This window comes from Periplaneta americana, chromosome 10 (assembly GCF_040183065.1).
Source record: "Periplaneta americana isolate PAMFEO1 chromosome 10, P.americana_PAMFEO1_priV1, whole genome shotgun sequence".
NCBI lineage: Eukaryota > Metazoa > Arthropoda > Insecta > Blattodea > Blattidae > Periplaneta > Periplaneta americana.
The window spans coordinates 46,436,841-46,463,922 of record NC_091126.1 but is presented as its reverse complement, the minus strand read 5'-3'; the positions used below and the strand labels follow the sequence as shown (position 1 = coordinate 46,463,922).

The 27,082-nt window shown below is 34.4% G+C and overlaps 1 protein-coding gene across 1 annotated transcript in view; it reads right to left on the bottom strand.

The window, feature by feature from the left end:
- LOC138707640 (AP-3 complex subunit delta-1-like) overlaps positions 1-27,082 on the bottom strand; it is an 84,904-nt gene that overhangs the window by 8,696 nt on the left and 49,126 nt on the right. The window contains exons 16-24 of the mRNA XM_069837325.1: positions 26,223-26,403; positions 23,758-23,917; positions 20,800-20,886; positions 12,973-13,135; positions 10,161-10,341; positions 7,026-7,170; positions 2,221-2,423; positions 1,992-2,129; positions 1,318-1,455 (exon numbers count right to left, since the gene is read on the bottom strand). Of these exons, the coding sequence (XP_069693426.1) occupies positions 1,318-1,455; positions 1,992-2,129; positions 2,221-2,423; positions 7,026-7,170; positions 10,161-10,341; positions 12,973-13,135; positions 20,800-20,886; positions 23,758-23,917; positions 26,223-26,403 (1,396 nt within the window). The remainder of the gene's footprint in view (positions 1-1,317; positions 1,456-1,991; positions 2,130-2,220; positions 2,424-7,025; positions 7,171-10,160; positions 10,342-12,972; positions 13,136-20,799; positions 20,887-23,757; positions 23,918-26,222; positions 26,404-27,082) is intronic.

The following is a 27,082-nucleotide window of genomic DNA, read 5'->3' as shown; positions in this document are numbered from 1 at the left end:
ATGTGCCTCCCATGTTTTTCAAGGTAAACTTCTCAATGCTACATAGTTTTGACATGGTGGAAAAAACCACTACAAGCTATGAATGTCACAGTACTATAACATAAATTGGAAATCATTTCAGTTGTTTGTTGAAATATAAGTATTGAAATACAATTGATGTAACAATGAACATCTTCAAAACATTTGTTTATAATAAAATAATATTCTAAAAATCAATAAAAAGTTTTAAAAATAAATCAATAAAAATACTGTATAAATCCAATAAAACAAAGTTTAATTTTGTTGAAATTCAAATATTCGACACGCCATCTATAGCTACTACAATGGACATCTCGAAAAAGGCTTCACTAATAAAATTATTTCTAAAAAATCGCTTTTAGAATAACAATACGTCACACACAAGAATAAAAAATACAAAGAAAATTGGGAACCGAATGTCATGATGGTATAAATAACAATATGAATGATATAAATAACACGAAATAAAATAATTTGGAACCAGACAAACTTATAAATGAAGAAAATTAAGATACAGATTGAATTTCATATCCTGGAATTTTCATGACACAGACTACCAAGGGGGTAACAGGATCACCCCACTTCAATAATGCGGATTACTTCATAAAGTAGATGAATTATTTGTGTTGTTCTCATTTCAAAATATTAGTAGACATATAACGGACAAATACATGGAATTTCAAAAATAAATATGAAGTAAAATAGAAACACTACTAAAAAATCATCAGTGGGGTAATTCTATTAACCCCCATGGTAGCGGGAGAGTTAATACATCACGATAAGAAGTTACAGGATATGAAGTTTCTGCTGTTTCTGAAAAGCATTACGTTATAATTATCTCAAACATAGTAAGGTTTTAGCATGTAGTTTGTGGACCTGGGACTATGATCTCCATAAATACACTTCCTATACAATAAAACGTGGTAATAAGAAACGTATACTAACGAGATTCCTTTGTAATATGTTACATACGAAGTGTCTTTTTATGTGGATTATAATTTTTAAAATTATTTTAAACGAAATAAAACGAATATCTTTTTTTTTACTATTCTTGGAATCAGCAGATAGTCTTCCAATAGGATTCAGTTAATTTTGCTCGGAAGTTATGACAGTCATTTTCCTATCCTTAGTAGTAATCAATATATAAAGGTTACTGAAGAAATCTCTATGGGGACAGTGGCAGGAAAAGTAAATAAAAAAAGATGTCCAGTGCATAGCTAATATCACTTCACTCAACCAAAGACGGATTCATATTTCAATCCAAATTACGTGCAAGAAACTGAAGTTTCATTTGATTACCTGGACCATGTATGTGACAGTACCCCTCACTTTGTGCGGGAATGTCACATCAGTCACATGGAAGGCAAATTGGGCCTCACTTGAACCTTTCGCTGGAAGCTGGAATTGTAACTTGATCCCAAATTGATTGTCTCTATTCTAGAAGCAAAATAAAGTATGGTATATAAGTTTAACTTAACAAAATGTAATTTTTAATATACACAACACTCAGCATTACAAGTAAGTGCTTCTTACTAATTACAAGTCTGTTATATTTACTTGTTCATGACACTCAATAACTAACCGAAAGCATTTTCTTCAACATTTAATCTGGACATTTGCTTCAGCAGCAGTAAGAAAAGCATAAGTTGAATTTGAAACAAAATATCTTGTGGAAACTTACATGAAAAATGGATTTGGAGAGCAAAATTAATTCATTAGAGCAAAGAACAACTAACTTGTTGCTAAATGACTAATTCCTTAAATCAGAAGTGAAGCAAAGCTTTCTTTGACCCAGGACAAACACTCAGCTTGGCACCCACATTGCCCTAATGATTGCATACCCCAAATAGGCCACTGTATGTTGCTTCACTCTTTCAGCAACACCCAGGGTACTTGATCCTCCAGTGCCACACTGCTTCGCAACTTTTTTTAATATTTTGTCATTTTGCCCATACAAAAGGAAAGTTACGTACAGCTCTAAGCAAACTGACAGCTGGTGTATCACACATGCTGAAATCCAGCTCCTTGATGAGAGAAGAACTCAGATTTGTTAGCAAGATGGAAACTACAATCTCATTGCTCTCATGAGGTAGAAGTCTTGTCTCGTACATCTGCAAGAGAGGTAGAGGAATAAATTTTTATTTGTAGAAACCCGTAAATTCAATATTTTAAACACACAAAGCAATAAACATATACACATACCAACTGGAGATTCTTGTCCCCTGCCAACCAAACATGGGCTGACAAAGGAGGCTGTTGCACCATCGTCACAGGCTGACTAATGTCAGATACAACACTGCCTGGAAGATTTTCTTCAACTACTTCCTTAGAGGGTGTAGATATTCCAGCAGCTTCTTCATATCCTTCCTTATATTTTGTCTGCCCCTTCTTCTTTTCTTTTTTTCCTAAGGAAAGATCAAACGCTCTAGTGTATTGCTAACAGTGCATGGAAAAAGTCAATTTCAAGAGGCATTAAAAAAGATCCTACTGTTATGCATTTTAATCGAAACTAATTCATACAGTTCCTCAAGAAATGAAATACTTTAAACCGTGCAGAGTGACTGTAATATCTCGTAGAGTACGACTTTTAGATATTTAATGCACAAATCTAGAAAAATATTTTGTTTGCTGATCAGGGAGTGTAGACATTTATCCCCACCCAAGCTCTTTCATTTCTGCTGTCATAATTCTATTACTATTTCATGAGAGTTACTATCCTAGTTGTCACAAAAAGAGAAGTAAATCAAATACTGCTAGTCATAGACCCAAATTATTATTATTATTATTATTATTATTATTATGGTTGTAAGAAGTAGTGAAGTGCATTCCATAACCTCTCCTACTTAAATCCCAACCTCACCTTCCCCTAGTGCAACCTGTTTTAACAAACGATGTCCAGGGACCAAGTCGTGACGGTATAACCATTTCACCTTATACTGAGGAAATGCAGTATACACTAGCTTGTCCACAAGCTATGAGGTGGCAATCCCACCACTGGACTTACTTCCTCCTTGTTAGCAACCAGTTGGAGGGAAATTCCTAATATGCTTGCAAGTCTACAAAAAATATAGCCAGACAGATTCTCAATACGACTCTAGAGGCAGGAGAACAACTGGACATTCAATGAAGAGATGGGCTGAAAACTTCTGTGAACCGGAACAGTCCTTCTGAGACTATAACCTGTATGGCTGATTATTATTATTACTACTATTATTATTATTATTATTATTATTATTATTTATGTCAGTTTCATTTTTTATTTCATTTATTGTATTCCATAGACCTTATACCAGCAAGCATTGTGGTTTTGAGAAGTGGAACAAGTCAAATGTTGCACAAAAATATATAATACATAATAAGCACATTATTTCAAGTTACAAGCATAATTCAGCACTTGAGTAGAAGACACGAGCATGGAGAAATTTTGTTAATTCTGTTCTAAGCTTCTTCTCTTGACCCTTCAGAGTTTTAAGGAAATTACACAGTGTGTTGAAGACTTTAACGCATGAATAGTGAAATCCTTTTTATAACAGCTCAGACTAACTGAGGGTAGATGAAGACTTGAGTTGTGTCCTGTATTAATTTTATGAACGTTTTGTTTACTACTAAATGTATCAAATATTTAAACATAAAACATCATTAGGGAAAGAATGTAATCATGAAGTAAGGTCAATATTACTAAATTACTAATAATGCCCTTTTATGCACACCTGTCATGACTTTATTTTTTTTTTAAACAAAAATAAGTTATCTCCAGACGATATGCCTAAGAAGAGTAATCCATATTTCATTATATAATGAAAATAAGCAAAGCATGACATTTTAGGGGTATTTATGTTGCCAAAAGAAAATAAGAATCTTAATGCATAAAGCAGGGGTAATATATTCCGCGTGTATTTTGCAATTCAAGTGATCATCCAATTCCAAACCAAGGAACTTTGTGCTTACAGGTTCTTTGAGATCAATTTCATTTAACCTAACGTTTACAGGAAAACTCGGCATATTTAAATGTATTAAATTTGATTACACTGTTTTATCAACATTGAGTTCTAGTTTATTTGTACTGAACCATTTATTGATTAGATTTGACATAGAATTATTGTGTTTATAAAGTGATCATACTGTTTGCTTGAGATAATCACACTTGTACAGTAACATCTGCAAGTAAGATTACTTGGGATAAATAATTTGCAGTTGAGGCTAAATCATTAATAAAACTAGTAGAAACAATAATGTACACTTATCGGCAAAGAGAATGGGCCGACTCTTGGTCGATAGAAATGCTAAGTTCTGTCGCGCGATTCACTCGTGTATACGTAACCCACTGCAAGACATTGCTGTGGTGTCCATTCATTGAAAGTCGTCCGTCTATAATAGAGTAAATCTTACGAGCAGTGTGTGGCCCAGTGGTAAGAAGTCTGACATCCGTATCAGAGGTTGTGAGTTCACCTCCCGGTAAGGTAAAATTATTATTTTGTATTTTAAAAAATGGCATTTGTTAACAAACTTCGTTATGCCTGCCTTGTAAAAATATTATTGCCCGTCACCTGTGGGCTATTAATAGGTGAGACTTGGCCTGTATAAACAAAAATACTTGTTTCACATCCTAAAAAACAGGACGCATATCAAACACAAATAAATAATTAAATTAACAAAACAAGGCCTATGGTGGAGACTAGTATCTCGTCCACAAACCACCTGTGTCAACAACTGCCCTCATTCTGCGCGGCATGGATTCCACAAGATTATGGAACAGGTCAAAATTCTAGGCCGTCTCCTCCCACGCATCTAGAACTCTGTCCCACAATTCCTCAGATGTCCGAACGGGTGGTTGTTCTGCCCAATTAGAGCGTAGGATCCTTTTGACTGCAGCCCACAAATTTTGAATCGGATTCATATCTGGTGAATTTGGAGGCCAGTCGACAGGGTCGACATCACGTCTCCTCGTAAACCATCTTTGAATCCAGTTGGCAGTGTGTATCAGATGATTATCCTGCTGGAAGAAAAGTGTTCCTTCTGGATATTGTTTTCAGGCGGAAGGGATCATTACATTTGCCAAAATGTGTTTGTAGACTTCTGCCGTAAACCGCCCGTGGATTCGTTCCAGAAGTCCTGCCCCATCGTATGACATCCACCCCCAACACGCGACCCTCATTAAACCCGACTTGTTAATAATTCGTCTCACGAAGCGTTCATCGTATCGGTGGCCATTTGTACAATAAACTAGGGCAGTACTATCGTTGCTATTGGAGACAATTACCTCGTCGGAGAAAATGACATTTCTTCAATCGAAGTCCTGTCAGAGAGTAGCATTTGCAGAATAACTATGCGAACCAGGGCAATGAGTTATTGTTTCTGTGCCATCTTCAAGCGTAATGACGAGACAGAACGTTGTATTAACAGATAGCAGTATTGCTTGAAAGAGAGAGGGAGGTTTATTATTTATTAGAGTTTGGGCATATTCTAAGAGATATCGCCATATAATTATAGCTTTGCGAGACACATATGATGGCAAATTTGTAATAAAAAAAAGAAGATTGGGGGAGATTCGAACTTTGATCTACTACTATCAACTTGGTCAATAGGCCAACGCCGTAACGACTTACGCTACTGCGACTGTTAATATCACTTCGGCATAATACATGGTTTTCCTGCTCATATTCGCTCTGGTTGATTTTGTATTTATCAATTTTATTATTATTTCACTCTTCAAGGGCCGTGATGTATCTAGAATCAACCCGCCATTCGATTTTATTACATATTTTAGACTCTTAAACAAAATACAGCAAATTTAAATGATTTAAATATGTGTTATCTGGTGAACTATGGCTTTGAGGAGATGAGCATGCGCAATGTTATGTCTCTGGAACTTAGAAATTGTCTCCTGGCCCATTCTTTTTACTGCTAAGTGTACCTAAAATTGATTCCTGGTGAACTCCATGTTTCATATTCCTATATACTGAGTGAATAACTTTCTAATTCTATGGTATATTTATTTCTAATTTTGTTTTTATTTGATAAGACGTAGTAAACCACCCTATAGTTACATCTTTGATATCATCAAACTTTAATTTTTTATCAATATATTGTGATCTATACAGTCAAATGCTTTAGCGAAATCACAAAATATCCTTCCAACATGCAAATTGGAACACAGAGAATTTACCACTTACTGTTAGCAATTAAACTTCCTACTCAATGGTTCATGCACAACATTGTCATCCAACAAACTGCATATAATTTTGGATTTCCTGCACACCATTTTTGGCCCTTGCGTGATATCTCACTGTTATCCAAAACATCACAATTGCAGAAAATTTTGGCTAATAGTAAATTCAGATTCGAATATCTGTGATTTCTTTTCGTGTGTCATTTTAGGAAGTTTTTTTCCACTGAGATCTCAAACACTCAGTGAAATGAAAGCCAAGCTAGTTCACTTTGGTAACAAATTTGATTAAGTTGTGTTGCTGAATAATCATAAATATGCATGTGCAATTTGAAGAAGCTGTGAATCTACACATTGGTGATAATGAACAGGTACTGTCATAATAAAAGTTTTCAATACCTAATAAATAAACATGTAAGGTATTTATAACACTATTAAAATAAACACAGTTTCTACTAAATATTCAAATGTATCAATGTAACAATGTGCCACTGTGTAGTTGATTTAGCATCTCCCAATTTATTAGGTTTAGTATAAGATGGAAGCTGGCAGAGAGGAGAGGGTCTCCCATAATAACATGATCCACAAATATCTTTACTGTCTTTCAAATTCACGTCTGGATCACAAGAATTTCAACGACGTTGTGGAGTGTACAATTCGAAAAACTAACAATTTAACTAACAGTGCCATAATTTTAGTGAAGTGCTACCTTATTCAATATTTTTTAGAAGATACAAGAAAAATTTTACACAATGTAATAAACTTAATAGTTACAGTTGACTACTCTTGCAAATTGGTAGTCATAAACCTTAAATGAACACAGAAGAAATATTAAATTTACCATCTTTGGTTTTCTTCTTTTTTTCTCTGACAGTCTTGTGATCTACAGACTTTTCAGTAGACGTCTCTTTCTTTTTTCGGTCTGGATTCAAAATCGAGTAATCAGGAGTGTCCTCACCAAGCCACAAATCTACACTTTCTGCGACCTGCAAAATTAAATACATATATCACAAATGTGTACTGCCTAAAATATAAACATCTTCTGTTATTACTAATTTTTTTCTTATATTTTATTTACCCTTTCTCTTATAAACAAGAGAATAAAACTGATAAGTGCTTGTAATGATCTTTGCAAGAATGTAATTTAAGAAAGAGTCATTGATTACCTTTTGGTGTATACAAACCAAAGTATAATTTATTTATTTTCGGTAAGCAAACTGCACTATGTAATATCTTTTTGAATAAATTAATACTGTTCTACTTAATTTCTTCTTCTACGAGAAATCAAAAGTTACAGTACAATCGTAATTGGTTGTTCAGTGAAGTATTATCAACTAAGCAGTCTTTAGAATTTGTAGAATTGATGATAACAAAGTATCTAAGAAGATGAATCCAAGGATTCGTCACAGGATTACCTCACATTGTCTTACTCTTAGGGAAAACCTCGGAAAAACCCCAAGTATGTAATTGAACTAAGCAGTATTCTAACTCATGCTCGAACAAAGGGTCACAAGTTTTGCTCATTACCTCCAAACCATGCCAGTGGCTTATTTACTGTTGAAATCTTGAGAAAAGTTCCAATGTGAATTGAAGTCTTAGTCATTGAAAGTCAAATTTAACAGTCATATGCCCAGTTTATAGAATAACAGTTATCTGTGCAAACTCAGTTACCTATGATTTAACATGTTAATGTGTTTAAAATGAGTTTCTGAAACAATATTTATTGTCATCTTTATAGTTTTTATCTGTGCTTGAACTGGTAAATGTGCCTGGATCTTTAGTTACCTGATTGTTAGTAGTGATTCGAACAAATATCAATATGCACTGCCATTGCATTATTTATTTATTTATTTATTTATTTTTTTTTTTTTGTAAATTTGTAATAAATATTACACCAAGAAACAATTCACTTACTCAATTATAGTTTCAATATTTTAACGTTTTGTTTATGTAATTTACAGTAAATAATCTTCGTTTCTATGACATGGTAGGATACTTGTAAAGACAATTTGGAATCATCATCTTCATCTTTCTCTTCCTCTTAACAGTTTCTATGTCGTCAGATGAGAAATATTTTATTCTTTTGGGCGCTCTACCAATGCCAATAGTGTTTCGGGTTCTGTAAAATCTCTTTGAACACTTAAATGAAATCATTCACATGGATGAATATAAAGTACATGTTTAGCAATATGACTGCCACAACTGTCCAGTTGATTCTGGTTATAGTTTCCGTGATTGATGTTACATCTAGACCTCTCTTCAGTAGTATTATTTACCTAGATGATCACACCAAATACCAACAATAGTTCAGCTTTTAACTGTATTACGAATGAGATGCTGCGTACATGTACAAAACCACAAGGATATTTGATTAAATAAGTAACTTTGCACGTATCAGAAATGTTACTGCAGAAAACTTCTGCAAATAAAAGTAACTATACATATATAAAAATCACTAACAAAATATTAGTGGAGAAGAGATAGTTAACATGAAGGTATCTGAACTGTTGGTTGCAAGTTCTGATAAATTTACATTTAACTTCTCTCTGAAACTTTTGAAAGTATCAGAGTAGTTAAATGTATAAGAGCAGTTACATCACTCATTGTTAAATGAGGAGTCCAATAATTTTCCCACTTTATTCTGAAAGAACAAGTGCACTTGTAAAATAGACCATATGCCTCTACTGTAGTATTTGAATGGTGCTTTAAGGTGCCTAAGTTAACTTTTTGATACTACAGTTTCTGTATCACTGACGAACCATGTAGTTGACATCCCTATCAGGGGTTAAGAATCAATTCACATCAAGTGACCAAAATTTCAACTACTTTTTACGTCAGGTTTCTCAATTTCAATTTCACTCTCTAACAAATATGAATATAATTCTTGTAGTCAACCTTGGTAGTGCAGTCGGTATGGCACTGTCCTTCTGAGCTTGAGGTTGCAGGTTTGATCTCGGCCCAGGTCGATGTCATTTAAGTGTGCTTAAATGCGAAAGGCTCATGTCAGTAGATTTGCTGGCATGTAAAAGAAACAGCAATGACGCTTTTCAAGACAGTCATAACCCCCATAGCAACATATGGAATGAACATAATTTGGAAAAAACTTACAAGCAGAGACATGGCACAAATAGAAACAGTGAAAGCACGCTTCATGAAAAGAGTGCTAGGAGTGGAAAAATGGCACCATCAAGAATGACGTATGTCGTAATGAGAGAGACTTTCTTCATCGAAGACATTAGACGACAGCTATTACTAGCGAACACCAGCGCATATGAGACTATGCTCCAAGGATTACAGGAGAAGAGGAAAGACATCCGCAGCGAATTCTACACAACAGAGGCTATGTGTACGAGAGAGTGGGCACGACCCAACTACGAGATGAGGCACATCCTAACACGATACGCAATCCATAGTTTTCATCACATAGTGTGCAGCACGAAGAGTTTCCACGAGCCGAACCAAGAATGCATGTGCGAATTGTGCAAAAACCCATGTGAAAGATACCACGTCGAAAAGTGCGCTGAAAGACGTTCATCGCTTAATAAGTTTTGCTCAGACTAATTAACTCACTTTATGCACATTTGTGTGCATTTACTCTCATTCAAAAGAACTCCTGCGGGACAAACTTCTAGCACACCAGTGATGCTGATATAATTTTTGGCAGTTGCGAGCGTCGTTAAATAAACCATAATTAAAAAAATATATAAATCTTGAATTTGAATTTTGTCCATTATGGAAAATGTACATTTAAAATTAATTTAAAAAACACACAATCGCATGCACGCACACACAGGAAATATTTTATTTTCTGAAGTATATGTGAAAACAGTAGAAAACCAAATCTATACACAGCTTGTGATCCAGATGTAATTGAGTAAACTAATGTTCATACGAAATCTGATCAGAAGAATTGAGAGAAAACATTGAATTATATGAGGGTAATAGACATAACATTAAGAGTCATATCTGTGCTTACCTTTTTACTACTCTGATGATCTCTTGACTTGCTCTTATGTTTCTTATCCTTATCTTTGCTTCGACTCTTCTCTTTGTGACGATGTTTCTTTGTTTTCCCAGTGGACTGTTCCATGGGTACAGGTGGTGACTCCACAATACGATGAGTCAGAACTGGAAGCTTTTCCTCATCTCTCAATGGCCTACACAAAAACTCAAATGATTAGGAGAGAGGTAATGAAGAATGACTGGCATAAAATAAAAAAATAGTAAGGAAAGAAAAAGTGACTGTACGTCAAAATTTATATAACCAATATAATGCATCATTTAAATATTTTCCCCAAATATTCCCAAGTATTTTCCTGTTGAGAGTAGGACTTTCATCTCCCTCTACCAGGATTTTCCATTTCACAGGTTAATTTATGACTCCCCTACCCTCCACTATTCATCCCAGAATGCCCTGTTCAATAAATGTTTTAGAAATTAAGTTTATGGCAAATTTATGGCTTGATAATTATTTCATTCTCAACTTTGGCCATATTCCATTTCTGGTTGAATTGCAATAGTTTTGGCTTTACAGTCAGTTTAGAACTGAATTTTGTCATGTAACATGCTTTGAGGTCCAGAGGAAGCTTCTAAAAAATATATTTGATGAGATATGGGTAAAGTATCCACTATGCGGACTGGGTGACTGGTTTTAATATTTTACTGTCCAGAGAATTAGCCATCAGAAAATCACTATCTGGAACTGAAAGTTTTCATTGTAACGTCATGACTGCTGCACAATCGCGAATTCATCTTAAAAAAGTAATGGAAGGTCTGCAATGTTATCAATGGAATGGATGGAATCAGACTATGAGTTAAGGCATCTTTTTTATTTTATTTTATTGGGTTATTTTACGACGTTGTATCAACATCTAGGTTATTTAGCGTCTGAATGATATGAAGGTGATAATGCCGGTGAAATGAGTCCGGGGTCCAGCACCGAAAGTTACCCAGCATTTGCTCGTATTGGGTTGAGGGAAAACCCCAGAAAAAACCTCAACCAGGTAACTTGCCCCGACCGGGATTCGAACCCGGGCCACCTGGTTTCGCAGCCAGACGCGCTGACCGTTACTCCACAGGTGTGGACTAAGGCATCTTTTGACGCAATTTTTCACACATGGCTTTCATCATAAGCTCTCTTAGAGCCTTAAATCTGAGAAAGACACAAAGAATATCAGTAGAAGAAGGAGATCTCAACTCTGCAAGACCAGACAAAAATCTCTTGCTAACACATCAATATTGGGCAGCATGACTTCGCTTCATTCATCATCGTTTCTCTGTCAGCAATGGATTCTTGGCTGGACTACTAGAGATGAGGTGTATTACCTCAAGTCTTATTGTTCTCTCACTGACAAAAATCCCACACAACTTTCTCAAGGTGATTTTGTGCTTCTACAGTAGTCATATGTCGACCTCGTCGAACTTTCAATCACAGACACCCAGATTCCCTGACATATTTCTTCTCTGATGTCTATTTCAGTCCCTTTAGAAAAAGTGCTAAGTTCTCAGCACCTCTGAAATATTCTACGGACAGAAAAAAAAACTTAATACTGAACCAACACAACTCATAATTTTCACATTTTCACCAAAAGTTATTCTAGCAGCTTCCTCTGGGCTTTGTTAGGTGTCAAACTCAGTTTTAAATGGACAGTTCCACCAAAGCAGTCATAAACAAGCCCTAAACTTTACTGCTGAAAGGAAAACATTTGCTTCAGAGCACATTCTTGGTTGAATATTGGGAGGAGGAAAGTTGTAAGAATGTCATAAACCACTCTTCTCGACATGGAACATTCAGTGAGGAGAGGAAAATATTGCACAATATGAAAATGTGTGGGAACAATATGAAAAATACTTAAATGGCTTATTATTATACTGATATTAGACTTACATCTTTAATGTTGAAATTCTTCGTGTAAAATTGTAAGTTGAATATTATGTAAATATTAATGATACAACTAAACTGTAATATTTATTTTAATTTACTTAGCTCCTAACTTAACAAAGCAATAGAAATTTCATTTTCATGAAAAATATATGAAAGAAAATGTTTTGCTTTTTAGAACAAATGTGCACTTAATAAATGGAGGGGAAATAATGTGATATCTGAAACTGTAAGGTACAAGATAGTTCACGAAATAGCAGATTGTGAATAAAAATGTATCCATAATTCGTTACCTGCATTTCATAATTTAAATAAAATCACAGAAATAAAAAAAATGCACTACTATTACAAGACTAATGCATACAAATATATTTATCGTAGTTTTAATTTAGAATAATTTATATTTCACTTTGGATACACTTCAGACTGAGTGGATGAAAAATGTTCTGAAATACTTAGAATGCAGGTCACTTTGAGATACTGAATTTATATTGTGCAAAGTTCTAACAGAAGCCAAAGGAGAAACATTCATGTTAATGTTTACTGCATTGTTGCATATTATAGAGAATAAACTAACAATTTGGTAATGGAAATAAATACTGCTCTGATACACAGATAATAGGGATGTAAATTAAATGTTTAAATTTTAATGCACACTATTTTTTTTTAATTTCAAAAAGTATCATTTTAAAACCTATCCACAGCAGACCCACCGTAAAAATTAAAAGTAGATTATGACATGTCTGGATAATAAATTGTACCCACTGGAGCAATAATGTAAGGTCAGAATGTATGTACCTATGCAGTCAATGAAGTCAGTATTTAATACATATTATGAAATATAGTACTATCTATTATATTTGACATCAGGAGTAAAGAGATTCATGATAAATACTATGAAACATACTCATCCAAATTAATATCGAGGGCCTTATGAGGGTCATCATTTGGTCGAGAATCAGGTTCCTCTCCATCAGAGACCTGAGCTCCTTCAGGCATTTCTCCAATATCAGTGTTGACCACATGAAGGGGAACATCATCTTCTTCCTCTTCACTTGTGGCTATCTTTCCTGCATGAAGAAAATATATAATTTCTCCTATTTGCAACACAGATTCTAGTACTCAATTTTGCATAATTTGACTTCCATGCAATGTAGGAGACGCATTGAGGGAGATCATCACAATTACCCACTGCTAAAGCAGAAACATGTCGGTGGCGTATCAGTTCATCTCGAAAGATTTCGTTCTACCCTAGATCATATATAAAACAGATTGACCAAGCTTATATTAAATTTAGACGCAACTGGAAAATAACGGACGCTATGCGTCGCTAGTGTCGAGAAATGAGCTTGCAATAACAAACACTAGATGGCAGAGTACCTGAACAGTACATAGAGTAATACGACTGTGGGATGACTTTTTTACGTCATGCCACCTCCAAATTTCTTTCTCATTGTAATGTGAGGTTATGTTACAATAAGACTTTGATGTGTCGCTAAATTGTAGTATACAGAAGCTTGTTTTACCCAAATTCATCAACACACATAGATGACATTTTGGTACATGGCTGATATAATGTTGTTTGCGTTCAATATATAATCTGTCATCATTTGATGTACGAAATCTAATTGTTTTTAATTTTCAGTATACAATACCTCCCTAGCAACAATTATCACAAAATACTAAAAAGATCAGATTTGTCTGTGTTTGTTGAATGCACATCATGATGCTCACGAAAAGGCACTAATTTATTTTGTGTGAACAAGATTACAATTTTTGAATATGAAGGAAAAGCAGGTATCCCTCTTCTGAAATTTATCCGAAAGGGATAAGAATTACAACTCCCTCCACCCAAACTTGTTTCCTCTTTTCTAGGCCTATATGTTTTCATTTTACAGGTGTATTATATGATGCGATATGGAAGCAGATAAATAATAACTGTAGGTTTCTCGTTCACATTAAATTCAACGTGTTCATAACGTAGACCTGATATATTGCTTCATGTAGGCTACACAGCTGGCAGTGTTCTTTTTACGAATAAGCGGTCATTTTCTTTTCATCTGAACTATTGCTAGAATATGTTTTTGTGTTTTTATTTGCTCTGTATGTTGTTAAATAACTACTGAACATCGTCTTTGGTTAACAAATTGTTCTAGTATTCGTTTTATATCAGTCTTACGGTATTGAATTATGTCCATAACGTGGGCGAGATATTATCAAGCTGGAAAATTCGCTCTGAATGCATTTTTTTACACAATTTTCTAATTTTCAGCAGATTTACGATACCCTGTGCGGTTTCTCTGCCAATGCAGAGTTAATTGCAATATACGGTAATTCTGTTATTTTCCTGACACTTTTATATCCGTTCTCAAACGTACTGATTTAGATTCTTTACCCTACTGTAGGTATTTTGCTCTCTACAAATCATCGTTAGTCAAATGAAATAGCCTATAATAGTTGTTTGCAACGAATTAGTAGACAACCTCAATCCCTCCTGACCGCCTCCCTTACGAATTTCTTTCTCACTTTAATCAAATTTACTTTATACTGGTCCTTAAATTACTGAAACTAGTGCTGAGGTAGTTACGGTGATTTCTGAAGTGAAAATCGTTCAATTTATAAGGGTGAAATCAAAAATAACTTTTGTAGCCTTTCCTTGTCCTTAATTGGAAATTTGAGTAACTTCATATGACAACAATATTTCTTCCTTCTTCTATAGTTAACATAATCGCAGATGGGCATTTCTAAATGAAGTTTGTTACACAGAAACCTTTGAGACAATATTGACACTTGAAGTTCTTTATATAGTTCATCTATAAGAGTTAAATTAGCGCTGAGGTAGTTTCCTTCATACTCAGCTTATTCACCTTACATACATGAGTCTGTAACAGGTTAGGTTTGGTCAGTGCTGTCATGGTAATTTTTTTCTTGGCCATACACCCCACCCCTTGTTTTCTCCCTTGAAATATATTTTACTCTCCTCTCTCTATTTCTCCAATTGTCATTTAATTATTTTTTTTAATATTAAAGAAGAAGTAAAGAAATTGTTTTGCTTTACAATTTAATTGTACAAGTTTGATTTAAAGAATACACCATGTAGCACCACCATAGATGCACACTTGTCTCGATGAATCTTGGAGTGTATATTTGCAGCACTTCTTGTTTTTCAACCATTATTTTATATAATTCTGGATTCCAGTGCTGAAGAGGTGGATAATTTTTGTTTATGAACATCAAACAAAATAGGCGGTAGGTACAGTAGGAACAGGAAGAGATGATCTAAGATCTGTACAGATCTCCACGTACAAAACTTAGGCACCCATATGCCGTATGGCTCCTTACAGACAAAATTTTCATTTCCCCATACGATTAATTAAAAAAAATTGTAGGTTCCATACGATATATGGCCTCATGTGGCCTCCATGACAGCACTGGGGTCAGTTAGTTTAGGCACTTTTACACCTTGCATATACAATCAAATGCATCTCCACAAAAAAATTCCTTATAAATTGAATGGTTTTCACTTCAGAAATCACAGGAACCGCTTCACCCAGGTAAGTAGTTAGCAGTTAATCATTTCAAAGCTCTTGTTATATTATGAAATAGCATCACACAATGTTGCCAAAATAAATGTTCCCAGTGTTAAAATTACAGAGTGTAAATTTCGCTTAGGACAGTTTTTGCTCTGGAAAATTAAAGGAAACAAACAGTATATCAAACCAGCAGCTGAGACACAAAGCACCTGAAATTCGAAAGTGGTTAAAAATTTTTATATTTCGTTCTTTCTTATTTACCAGCAACAGAAGTACCGATATCAGATTTTTTGCAGAGCTAATATCAGAGGCCCCTCCTATTAGAGAATGTTTTGAATATTATTATATTCTGGAAAACTACATTGGCACATCAACCTCCCCTCCCCCCACCTGAATTCTGGGCTGAAGCACGAAAATTTCGAAATGTACAAACTACAGATGCGGCAGAATATTACCACAATGGCCTTCAGCAAGAATTTTGTAAGACATATCCAAATATCTTCATGGTCATTATATGTATTAAAATAAAACATATACTATATGTGAAGTACCTACTAAAAATGAGAGAAATAGAAATGGGAAGGACAATAAAAAAAGTGGAATGGACAAACACTAAGAAACTATTCATCTTGAATCAGTATGAACAATAGGACACTTTTTTTTGGTGTTAGTGGTATAGAATATGAAATTAAGTTGCATCAATAAGTTTTTCGAGTTTAGCATTACTTTAAGTATTTATTGTCCCCCTGTTGGAAAGATGGAATTACTTTATTTGAAACTTGATGAAATTTTATTGTACCTTAACTCAATTTATTAAGGTACAATAAAATTCAAAATAATAACTGCAGGCCATTTTAAAATAAATCTGTTGGATGTAAATTATTTCTTAATTTATTAGGACCATAAAGGTATTGTTACAAGCGATAGATTGAATTATTTTTATCTTAATAATTTAATGTAGGATGATTATTTCGGGAATTGTTATGCTCTAAATTGTGAGGATATTTTAATACTTTTTTAAAATATAAATTTGGAATATGTTTCCAGTTAGTAAAGAGTAATTCAGAGAGACAGAGGTCTCAAGCATATTTATTGACACATGCCAGAATTATTAAATATGAAAAAAAGAATTCTTGCACTAACATACTGTTTATAAAGTAACCAAATCTTAAGAAATACAGTATATGTACTGGTATTCTATATAAAGGCATAGGAGTGAATATAAATCTGTTTTAAGGAATTCCTATTTAATATTCCTGCTATAGGAACATGACAAAATAAATACAACGCAGCATGGAAGCTAATTCAACTCTTATCGAGTATTGTTGATGAGATGTGTTATGAAGGTAGACCGAATCATTCAATATAAATGTATAAATAGGACGAATAATAATAGATTAATTTCAGTGTATGTAGTATCAAAACTGAAAGCGGTAACTAGTCTATGAATGATGTCTTAACAAGTATAAATAAAATGGACTCTTGACAAGAGACACACATTTGGCTTCAGTAATAACTAGGACTTCAAGGAATTTATGGTAGCTCACCTGTCAGGCAAAACTCTGAATAGTCAGCATTGTCGAACTATAGAAGCACGATTAAAAAGTATTTTTTTCCCCACCCATTACATATGATTGCTTTTTTCAAGTCCCGGTAATAACATTATTAAATTAATTATCCCACATATTTGGGTGGTGCCTTTCTTTGTTTCTGACATAATTTATGAGAGTTTCTCTTTTACACTTCAATAGAGAAATACAACTTTCAGTGGACAATGAACGTGTAACTCTAATGGAACTCTAAGAACCACAGCATTAATGTTTTCTTCTTTTCTTTCATGCCCTTTAGTTTTTGTTGCAGATAATATCATGCTACTGGATAATTATACATGCACCTTTCTAATAAAATTGGCATATATTTCACTGGTCTCAGAAGTAAAATTAAATGTATAATAGCTTCTCGGTGCAAAATATTTACTGAAAATTATTGTAGGATTTGACTAGAAATGTCACTTCTCAGGCAAGGTTATTCGTGGATGACTGTATAATATACAGAAAAAAATTAGTGATAAATCTTACATCACCGCCTTGCAAAACTAGCTTGACATTATTGAAAACTGGACTACAACAAATAAAATTTAAATCAATGTGAGCAAAAGTAAATCAATATGTATCCTTCTGTAAAACACAAAATTAAATTCGTCTCATATACCAATTAAATGGATCACCAGTGTCACAAGTAAACACTTAGGTACTGTATATATTTTAGTAACAAACTGGTTGAAATAAGTCACTAATATTACAAGGATAGCCTGCAAAACACTACATTTCTTTATGCGTATTCTTAAGAAAGCTAACCGAAAGTCAAAAGAATTAATGTACATAACCCATGTTCGGTCCACTGCTGTGGAGTAATGGTAGGCACATCTGACCGTGAAATGAGTGGGCCCGGGTTCAAATCCTGATTGGGGCAAGTTACCTGGTTGAGGTTTTTTCCGAGGTTTTCCCCAATTGTAAGGCGAATGTCATGTAATCTATGGCGAATCCTCAACCTCATCTCGCCAAATATCATTTCACTATCATCAATTCCATCGAGGCTAAATAACCTAGTAGTTGATACAACATCGTTAAATAATCAATTTAAAAAAAGACGTCAGATAAGCAGAGGAAGTTACAAAAGCTTGTAGTGGCGAAGAATTTAAAGCGTCTGTGTTGTTAAAAAAAGGGAAGTACTACAAATGGCAGAAAAAGTGGATAGCTTATATTGGTGTATTTGTTATGTGACATTACACAGGAGATATCACCACATATAGTTGTAAACAACCGTGGATATTTTAAATCTGAAAGTGTACGTTAGTGTAATTTTTTTTTATTGGGTTATTTTACGACGCTGTATCAACATCTAAATTATTTAGCGTCTGAATGATATGAAGGTGATAATGCTGGTGAAATGAGTCCGGGGTCCAGCACCGAAAGTTACCCGGCATTTGCTCGTATTGGGTTGAGGGAAAACCCCGGAAAAAACCTCAACCAGGTAACTTGCCCCGACCGGGATTCGAACCCGGGCCACCTGGTTTCGCAGTCAGACGCGCTGACCGTTACTCCACAGGTGTGGACACTTTAGTGTACTCAAGTGTTGCTTTGTATAATAAGAACTGTAGACACAGTGTATACGGTAAATCTCTATATGCATTTGAAAAGATTAGTAATCAACTTGACAGAAATGTTCGTGTGTCACAATATAATTTGTAATATTTTATTTGTTAATGGCACTGTTATTTTTATTAAAGTATGCGATTTAGCAGTTACATGTACTTCACAAATGTCTTAATTGTTTCAAAAACAATTAAATGCATTTATGACATTTGGCACAATAATATGAACATTTTCCATTTTGGTAATAAATTAAGTGGCAAGAAAATGTTCATGTGTCACACCATATAATATTTAATATTTTTTACATTATTAATTATTCCTTTTCATTGTGATTTTCTGTTTATATTTTGGAATGCTTACGTTAAAAAACAATGATGTGTCTTTCATGAACTCCTAAGTATTTGATTAAGTATCCTGTGAAGATCATAGTTACTTCGAAAATGTTACGTGTGTGACTATGGAATGACCCATCAGTATTGTTAGTATTGTTACAAATTACAAAACCTGAAACTGTTAGAATGGGATCAGGAGTAGTGACAAAAAATGTAATGTTGTAGGCCTACATCAACATGACTATTTTAATCCAGTTTCTAATAGTTTTTAAGGTTTGAAGGCCTTTTGAGGTAAACAGTATTGAACATGTGAGGGAAGGGCTATTTCTTGGTAATGGATTAGGCCTGTATATTTTATAATATTATTAACTATATATTGTTAAAGTACCTAGTAAATATCGTAATATGTATATTATATAATACTGTAAACGAGACAATATCACAGGCTGCAAACTAGATAATTCTTGTTTTTGTATAATTATACGAACATGTCTGAAATAAACAAGACTACCATTGGTTAGATTAGGATAGGATTACTTATATATTGTAATCAGGCTATATGCACAAATTTTCCAATATACTACTATCATAACTAAATAGGTAATGTTAACATTAATTTTCATAAGTTTTTGTGGTGCAAATTAAAATAATTCAAAGTAAAGTATAACAAAACTCCGACAACATTATAATTATGAACGTCAAATTCTCTTATTTTATTTATTTTTCAGTGTTTAGTCCCTTATTTCCCATTGTTCTTTGGATTTATCATTAGTGAAATATCAATTAACGGATAAATTATGTTATACACTCAGTTGATAATATAAATAATATTCACGACAAATATATAAAAACAGAAGAGATAACGAATCATAATTTAGCCCACCGATAACTTTATAACATGGTCTGAAAATTCTAGGTAGATTGGCTTTGCGCGAGACTCTGCATTGTATTCTATTCAATACAAAGGCGTACTTTATCTTAACTCTCCGCTTCGCCCACGTGACAACTATAATTAGAACTCCCTCGTTCCGAACTTGCCTAGGTCATATAGGCCAATAATATTTATCCATGGTCATCAATTGTCGACAGTACATACCGTTGCTTACGAGAATATCTCGTAAGCAAGAAATAATCGATTTAGACCGACCAGACCGGTTCAGAGTTCGTGTCTCGTGATGGTCATTGTGCCATCTGTTGACGATTATTGAACTACATCAAGCCGGCCTCGACTGCAAACCCTAAAGCCTATATAAAAGAGCTATCTGTTAGTATATATGATCTAGGGTTCTACATTGTCAGTTTCTTTTAATGAAACTTTTATTTTATCAATCATCATAAATGTTAAGCATGTATTCTACACCACTTAAAAACAAATATTCAAGACAACTTTAACGATTTAATTTGTATGAATTGCTTTCAGTCATCATAATCTTCAATGAATAGAGATATATGAAATGCTGGCAATGGAAACAGAAGTATTGTATGAAAACCTCTCCCAAAAACTAAATCCATCCACTACAAATTCCCCTTAGATTTGTCTTTTCTCCGACATGGAAAGCTGTTGCTCTATATGTAAGTCTGATGGTGTGCCATCTCTACAGAAACTGCATCACAGACCAAGTGAGGTATAATATTAAAAACAAATGTAAAGTCACTGAAAATAAAGCAGTGATACTATTCGTCTAATATAACAGCTAGTACCTCATTGAATTACCTTTCTTTCCCTTCCTCCTTTTTTTCTTCTTGTGCCTTTTCTCAGTAGACCGATCCAAACTGAGGTAGTTATCAGAAGACGCCAGACCTATGAAGAGAAAAACCTCTTTAATAATGGATAGTATGAATAACAATATGAGTGATGGGTCGTTCATTACTCAACAGTAAAGGTTGGTTCACAATAAACTGGGAACGAGAACCAGAATGAAAACGAGAAGCAGAGGACGTGAATATGAAAATTTTTTATTCACAATAAATCGAGAACGTAGATGACTATGCATATCGATATGTATGTCAATAACGATATGTAAAGTCGATATTACGCATTCTGATGTTATTTGTGTATAATTGACCAATGTGTTCTCTCATGAGTACAAGGCAGCCAACATAAACACAGGTTAACCAATTTCGAAATTTCAACTGAAACATTTCATTAGGTACGGGACTATAAATATGCCCATGCATCTATATTATCACAACCTATTTTAAGTCTACCATAACGTAAAATAATTAGAGAAGAAACATTTGCAATAGAATAAAAATGAACACAACAGTAGTTATTGAATTGAAGCATGAATATGTAGTGTGTAATACAACCAATACAGTAATAAAATATGATTCACGATTGTGTTCAAAGATGCAGCTATTGAAAGCCACGTATTCTCCTTCACTTTCTCATCTTTATACGAGGCGCGCCGCTTATCGTAAACGTAAGGATTTTCCTCAACACTCAATATTAGAATCTCATCAAATAAAACTTGCTCCATGATGCACAGCACAGAACAAAATAATACACAGGTTATGTCACGGTCTTCTTGCTACAAAATATACGACAAAATAGCTTTTAGATGGCAATAGAATGAATCTAGTAGGCTGTGATCGGAAACGTGAACGCCAAAGTTGAAATTTGACCAACTCTCCGTTCCCGATCCCGGGCTCCAGCAAGCTTTTCGTTAATTGTGAAGGCTCACATTTAAATGTACACATTTTAACAATTTTACCATTTTCGTTTTCGTTCCGATTCTCGTTTCCGGTTTATTGTGAACCAGCCTTAACAGGCACAGAGCTGTAATTTGATGTTCTATTCAGCACCAGAGTGGTTCACAGTAAGGTAAATACTTATAATATACGTAATGATAAATTGGAAAGGAATTAAATGTTTTGCGTCTATTTTCAAGAACTCGTAATATAAATTAATGGAAATGTATTGTGCAGGCTCTCGGATGACTTCCATTTGCCTTCTTGTTTCCCAGAATAATTTTGGCGTTGAGTCCGAATGCGATGACCTCAGATTTGGGCATTTGTGAAGATGATCCATGTCCATCACTGAGTCAACACATTTTGGTGATTCAAAAATGGAGATCCTGCATAAATGTGCTGCAAAGCAGTCATGACCAGTTATTAACTGAAACTTTGCTACTGAATAATATCTACCTATGTGATTCTGATATTACAGATTTATTTAGGATAGCAGTTCTCAACCTTTTTTGTCTTTCGTACCTCTTAACTAGGCTTTTAATGAAACTGTACCCCTAACTTCCCCCACACTATTTTTTAACTACATCACTTACGATATAAAAAAGGTAAAGGTATCCCCGTACAATGCCATGAAGGCACTTGGGGGGCATGGAGGTAGAGCCCCATGCTTTCCATGACCTCGGCACTAGAATGAGGTGGTGTGGTCAGCACCACGCTCTGACCGCCTTTTACCCCCGGGAAAGACCCGGTACTCAATTTTATAGGAGGCTGAGTGAACCTCGGGGCCGTTCTGAAAGTTCGGCAACGAGAAAAAATCCTGTCACCACCTGGGATCGAACCCCGGACCTTCCAGTCCGTAGCCAGCTGCTCTACCAACTGAGCTACCCGGCCGCCTACATCACTTACGATATAACAAAACTATTTTGTATATCTAGGTTAACTTTTTTGAGTTTAAAATAGTATAAACAAACACGACAAAACCAATATTTATTTTACAATTATCTGAAAGTAATATTACTGTATAATAGAAACTATTAACTCTGATAGTTATTTCATTAACATGGAAAAAGCTCTGTACGCTAGTTTAGTATTAGTAAATGGTACTAAAATTTGAAGTGTCTTTTTAATTAATTATCCATATTCGTCACTGATGCATGCCCAGAAATTTCCAAGGCATTTCTTTTTTAAATACGACTTTAACAAAGAATCTGTAGAAATTTCAATCCAGTTGTCTCCATTTTCACGTTTAGGGAAATACTGCCTAAAAGAAAACATGAGCCCTTTCAAGTGTGTTACTATGTTATCTCTAGCTCTTGAGACAGGTCCAGGCTTTTGTCAGACAAACTGTGGTGTTTCGAAAATTTCAGCTTGATTATTTTCAATGCACGTTTTCCAAAAGTCAAATTCCTTTTTATCGTGGACCCAATTTTGTCTGATAATTTAAATATTGTTACTGAGCTGTTCTGAAAGCCTAAATTGAGTTTATTAATTTCTGAAAAAAAAAACGTCTGTTAAGTATGTAAGTTGCTGAAGCCATTCATTGTTGTAAAATTTTGAAGCCAGATGAAAATGGTGATCTTAAAAAAAAAAACACTTGCAGTTTATGTGTGCTGAGAGGCAACGTGTAGATGATAGGTTAGGGAACCACTGATTTAGGAGAACTGACCATGATTTATTTGTACTTTCAGCTTAAAAATGTTCAGCTATTTCCTTCTGGATATTTTTTATTGGGTTATTTTACAAAGCTTTATCAACTGCTGTGGTTATCTAGCGCCTGAATGACATGCCAGCAAAATGAGTCCAGGGTCCAGCACCGAAAGTTACCCAGCATTTGCATTTGTCCAGAAAACTGTGCACTCCTCTAGTTAGTGTCCATTGTCTCGTGAGGTGGAGCATTCCAGTGCCTGTAGTGGGATATCTTTGCCTTGATATGACAATGGAAGTGTTTAATCAGTCAAATTGCATTGAGTCTTTGACTAACCTGGAATTTTAAGTGGGACGGGTAAGTCGATCTCTGCAATTGGAACATCTGCAAAGTCATCTATCACTGTGCTACTGAACCTGTTGTTTGTTTTGTGACCATTAGATGTCTTCAGGTAGTGTGGATTATTAGCTTGCTCCATTTTACGGGCTTGCCGACGCTGTAACAACCAATAAAAAAATGAGACATACACTGACTATAATAGAAACAAACTGAGAAGTCCCAGTTGTATCGCTCAACAACATGCACCATACATATGGAATAGATGGTTAGATTTAGCCCACTGTAATAAAATACTGTCTCAGTTCCTTTCTAAAAAGAGCATTATTATAATTTAATCCTACTTATTAGTTACATTTGTACAAGTTCAAACAGTTTCTTTACAGTTAATTTGTGCTCTGTCTGGGTTAACTTGAATGCATGCATTTTTCAGTTTCAATTATAATAATTAAAATTATTTTAATCTTCTGGACACCATTTTCTCAAGTCGTATTCTCATTATCATAACATTTGTGAGTCTTTATATCCATGCATTATCTTTCACCTCCCTCAACCTCTACCCCTACAACACTCTTAACTCGTTCATGCAGCATACAGTGTGGAGGAATGCAAGGTACTCCAACAAGACAGAGCATAATGCTGTCTTCCTCTGGTATAATACTTATATTTTACATCTTCTTTACAAAAAATTACGGAATTTCTTCTGTCGAACCTGTTGTGAACGTTTCTTTAAGGCATACCGCTTAGTGGCAGCTACATGAAATAGATGCACCTGTTCACAATCTGACTGATGTTCCTTCCATGTCATCACTTCACTTACACCATTTTCTACAGTTTTGTGCTCAACCACTAATTGATACTGTGCAGCAAAATTAAAACCCCTTATACCCACGTCATTGTACCTATGCATCTGATAACTTTGCATAACATTGGTAGCAAGAGATGCAATGTTGTGTAAAAAGTATTCTTGTAGTTAATATTATAATTAGAATATTTTTTAATATCAGAAAGTAGTTTATTTAAAATATTAGTTTTGGGAATTAATGAAAAGATATAATCTTTTTTCTAAAGTTTTAAAAGGCGTTTCTTATTTTTGGTTTAGAAGGGTGGATGTCGAGGGAGGGATAATGATCACTATATGGCATCTGACTTAATTTTCGCGGAGCTTGTTATTTTGCTGTTAATTAAAATGGTAATTATTATAATCAATTACAATTAATTACGTAATTGATATTGTATTAAAATTAAATATTATATAGGTACCTCAGAGGTAATATATGATAAGTCCAAATTTGTCAATTTTGAGATTAGCACTACTGAATTCCTGAAGGTGAGATCTATCTGAAGGTATATCATACATTAAATCTGTTAAATCCTAGGACAACTGATTTAGGATTTAACGTATTTTTTCAAAAGAAGATGAAAATATATTAGGGATATACTATGATAAGACCCAAGTAACTCTGTTTACATTTTGTGTGTCTTAATTTACAACGTATACTATGGTTCCACCATACCAAAGAAGTAGGTTAGTAACTTCAAGTATAAAAAAAGCATTTTTTTTTTTGCCTGTATCCTAAAGTTGATAAAATGGATTTAGCATACCTCTGAGGTACACATATCGATGGACTAGATCTAATACCACATATGTGATTTTTCCAAAATTTTCAGGAGAGACATAAAACTGTTCATTATTTATACATTCTATTTGAACCATTGAAATGCACAACCAGTAAGAATGTAGGTAGGTAGGAAAACGAAACTAGACTGAGTGAATGCAGGAAAATATCGATATTCTATATTACAATGCACATACATACCTTAAATATTGGGGGAACATGACTGCACCCACAGTATAAAGGGTGGATGGTAACCTCTGCACAAAAACGAAACTGGTAATAGATCATGAGGAGAGATTTGAAAACTCAGAATAAGATTTTTCTCTAACATTCACCATTTTACAGAAAATCATTATGTTTCTATGAAGCATTTGGCAACAACATGGCTGGTGCAATAATTATAAGCATGCGTGGTCTGCAATACTTACCTTCCCCTCCCCCTCTGCTGTACTCAAGTAACATGCGATATGTGCTGCATTGCAAGATTTATTTCACCTATTTTCGCTATTATTAAATTTAAATTCATGGCCAAACGGTTTAATTTGAAAAAAAAAAAAAAAGATTCAAAACAGTAAATGTTCAGATTATTTTTACCTATCTGCTTGTATAGCAATCAGCCATTTCTCTCAGGCCATCACTGCAATAGAGCACAGCAAACATTGGGCAAAGACTATTTCCTTCCTGCTTAATGGTGATTCATTGAAGGAAAAGTGTAATAAAAGTTTTTCTTATATTTAACATGTAGAATCACCTCTTAAATTTTGGTGCAGAAGTTACCGCCCACTCTGTACATGGTTGCACGGTAATGGGGTTTCACTATATTACAGAATTCATAAAATAGTTTACCTTTTCTAATTCTTCTTCTGTTAATTCAGGCTGCTTATTTTGATTATTGGTACTGTACATTCCATCAGTCAATCTATCTGTCTTGACAAATATGTCAGTGGCACCAACACCAATTAATGGCATGTCTTCCTCCTCAGAACTTTCTGATGGAGGATCATTGATCCACATGTCAAGATCCAGACTGTAATAGAAATGTACCATTAAATATATTACACGTATATAAAATATATATATATATATATATATTAACATTCAAGTTCACAGATATCACTACCGGTACCCTGTAAGAATGTTTTTAAAATTGTATTTATTTAATTTATGTCTTCATATAGGCCTAATCAAAACATATTTTATTTCATGGTGCTCACTCAATTAGTATTATGTATGAGCGGTGCCCACAATCTTAAAAGAGTTTACTTTTTTTTTATTTTATTAGGTTATTTTACGACCTTTATCAACATCTCAGGTTATTTAGTGTCTGAATGAGATGAAGGTGATAATGCCGGTGAAATGAGTCCGGGGTCCAGCACCGAAAGTTACCCAGCATTTGCTCATATTGGGTTGAGGGAAAACCCCAGAAAAAACCTCAGCCAGGTAACTTTCCCGACTGGGAATCGAATCTGGGCCACCTGGTTTCGCAGCCAGACGCCCTAACCGTTACTCCACACGTTTGGGCCAAAAGGTTGAGAACCACTGTTCTACAAAATAGTTGTGTGTGTTTTTTTTTTTTTTCACACCGGCTTCCAGATAGTCAATGAGGTCTTCCTTGACTAAACTAGACCTTCAGTACCTAAGGTCATTTTTTTTAAATGTAAGAGTTTATAAAGGAGGAAATTCATTACCCAACTCACATCCACAAA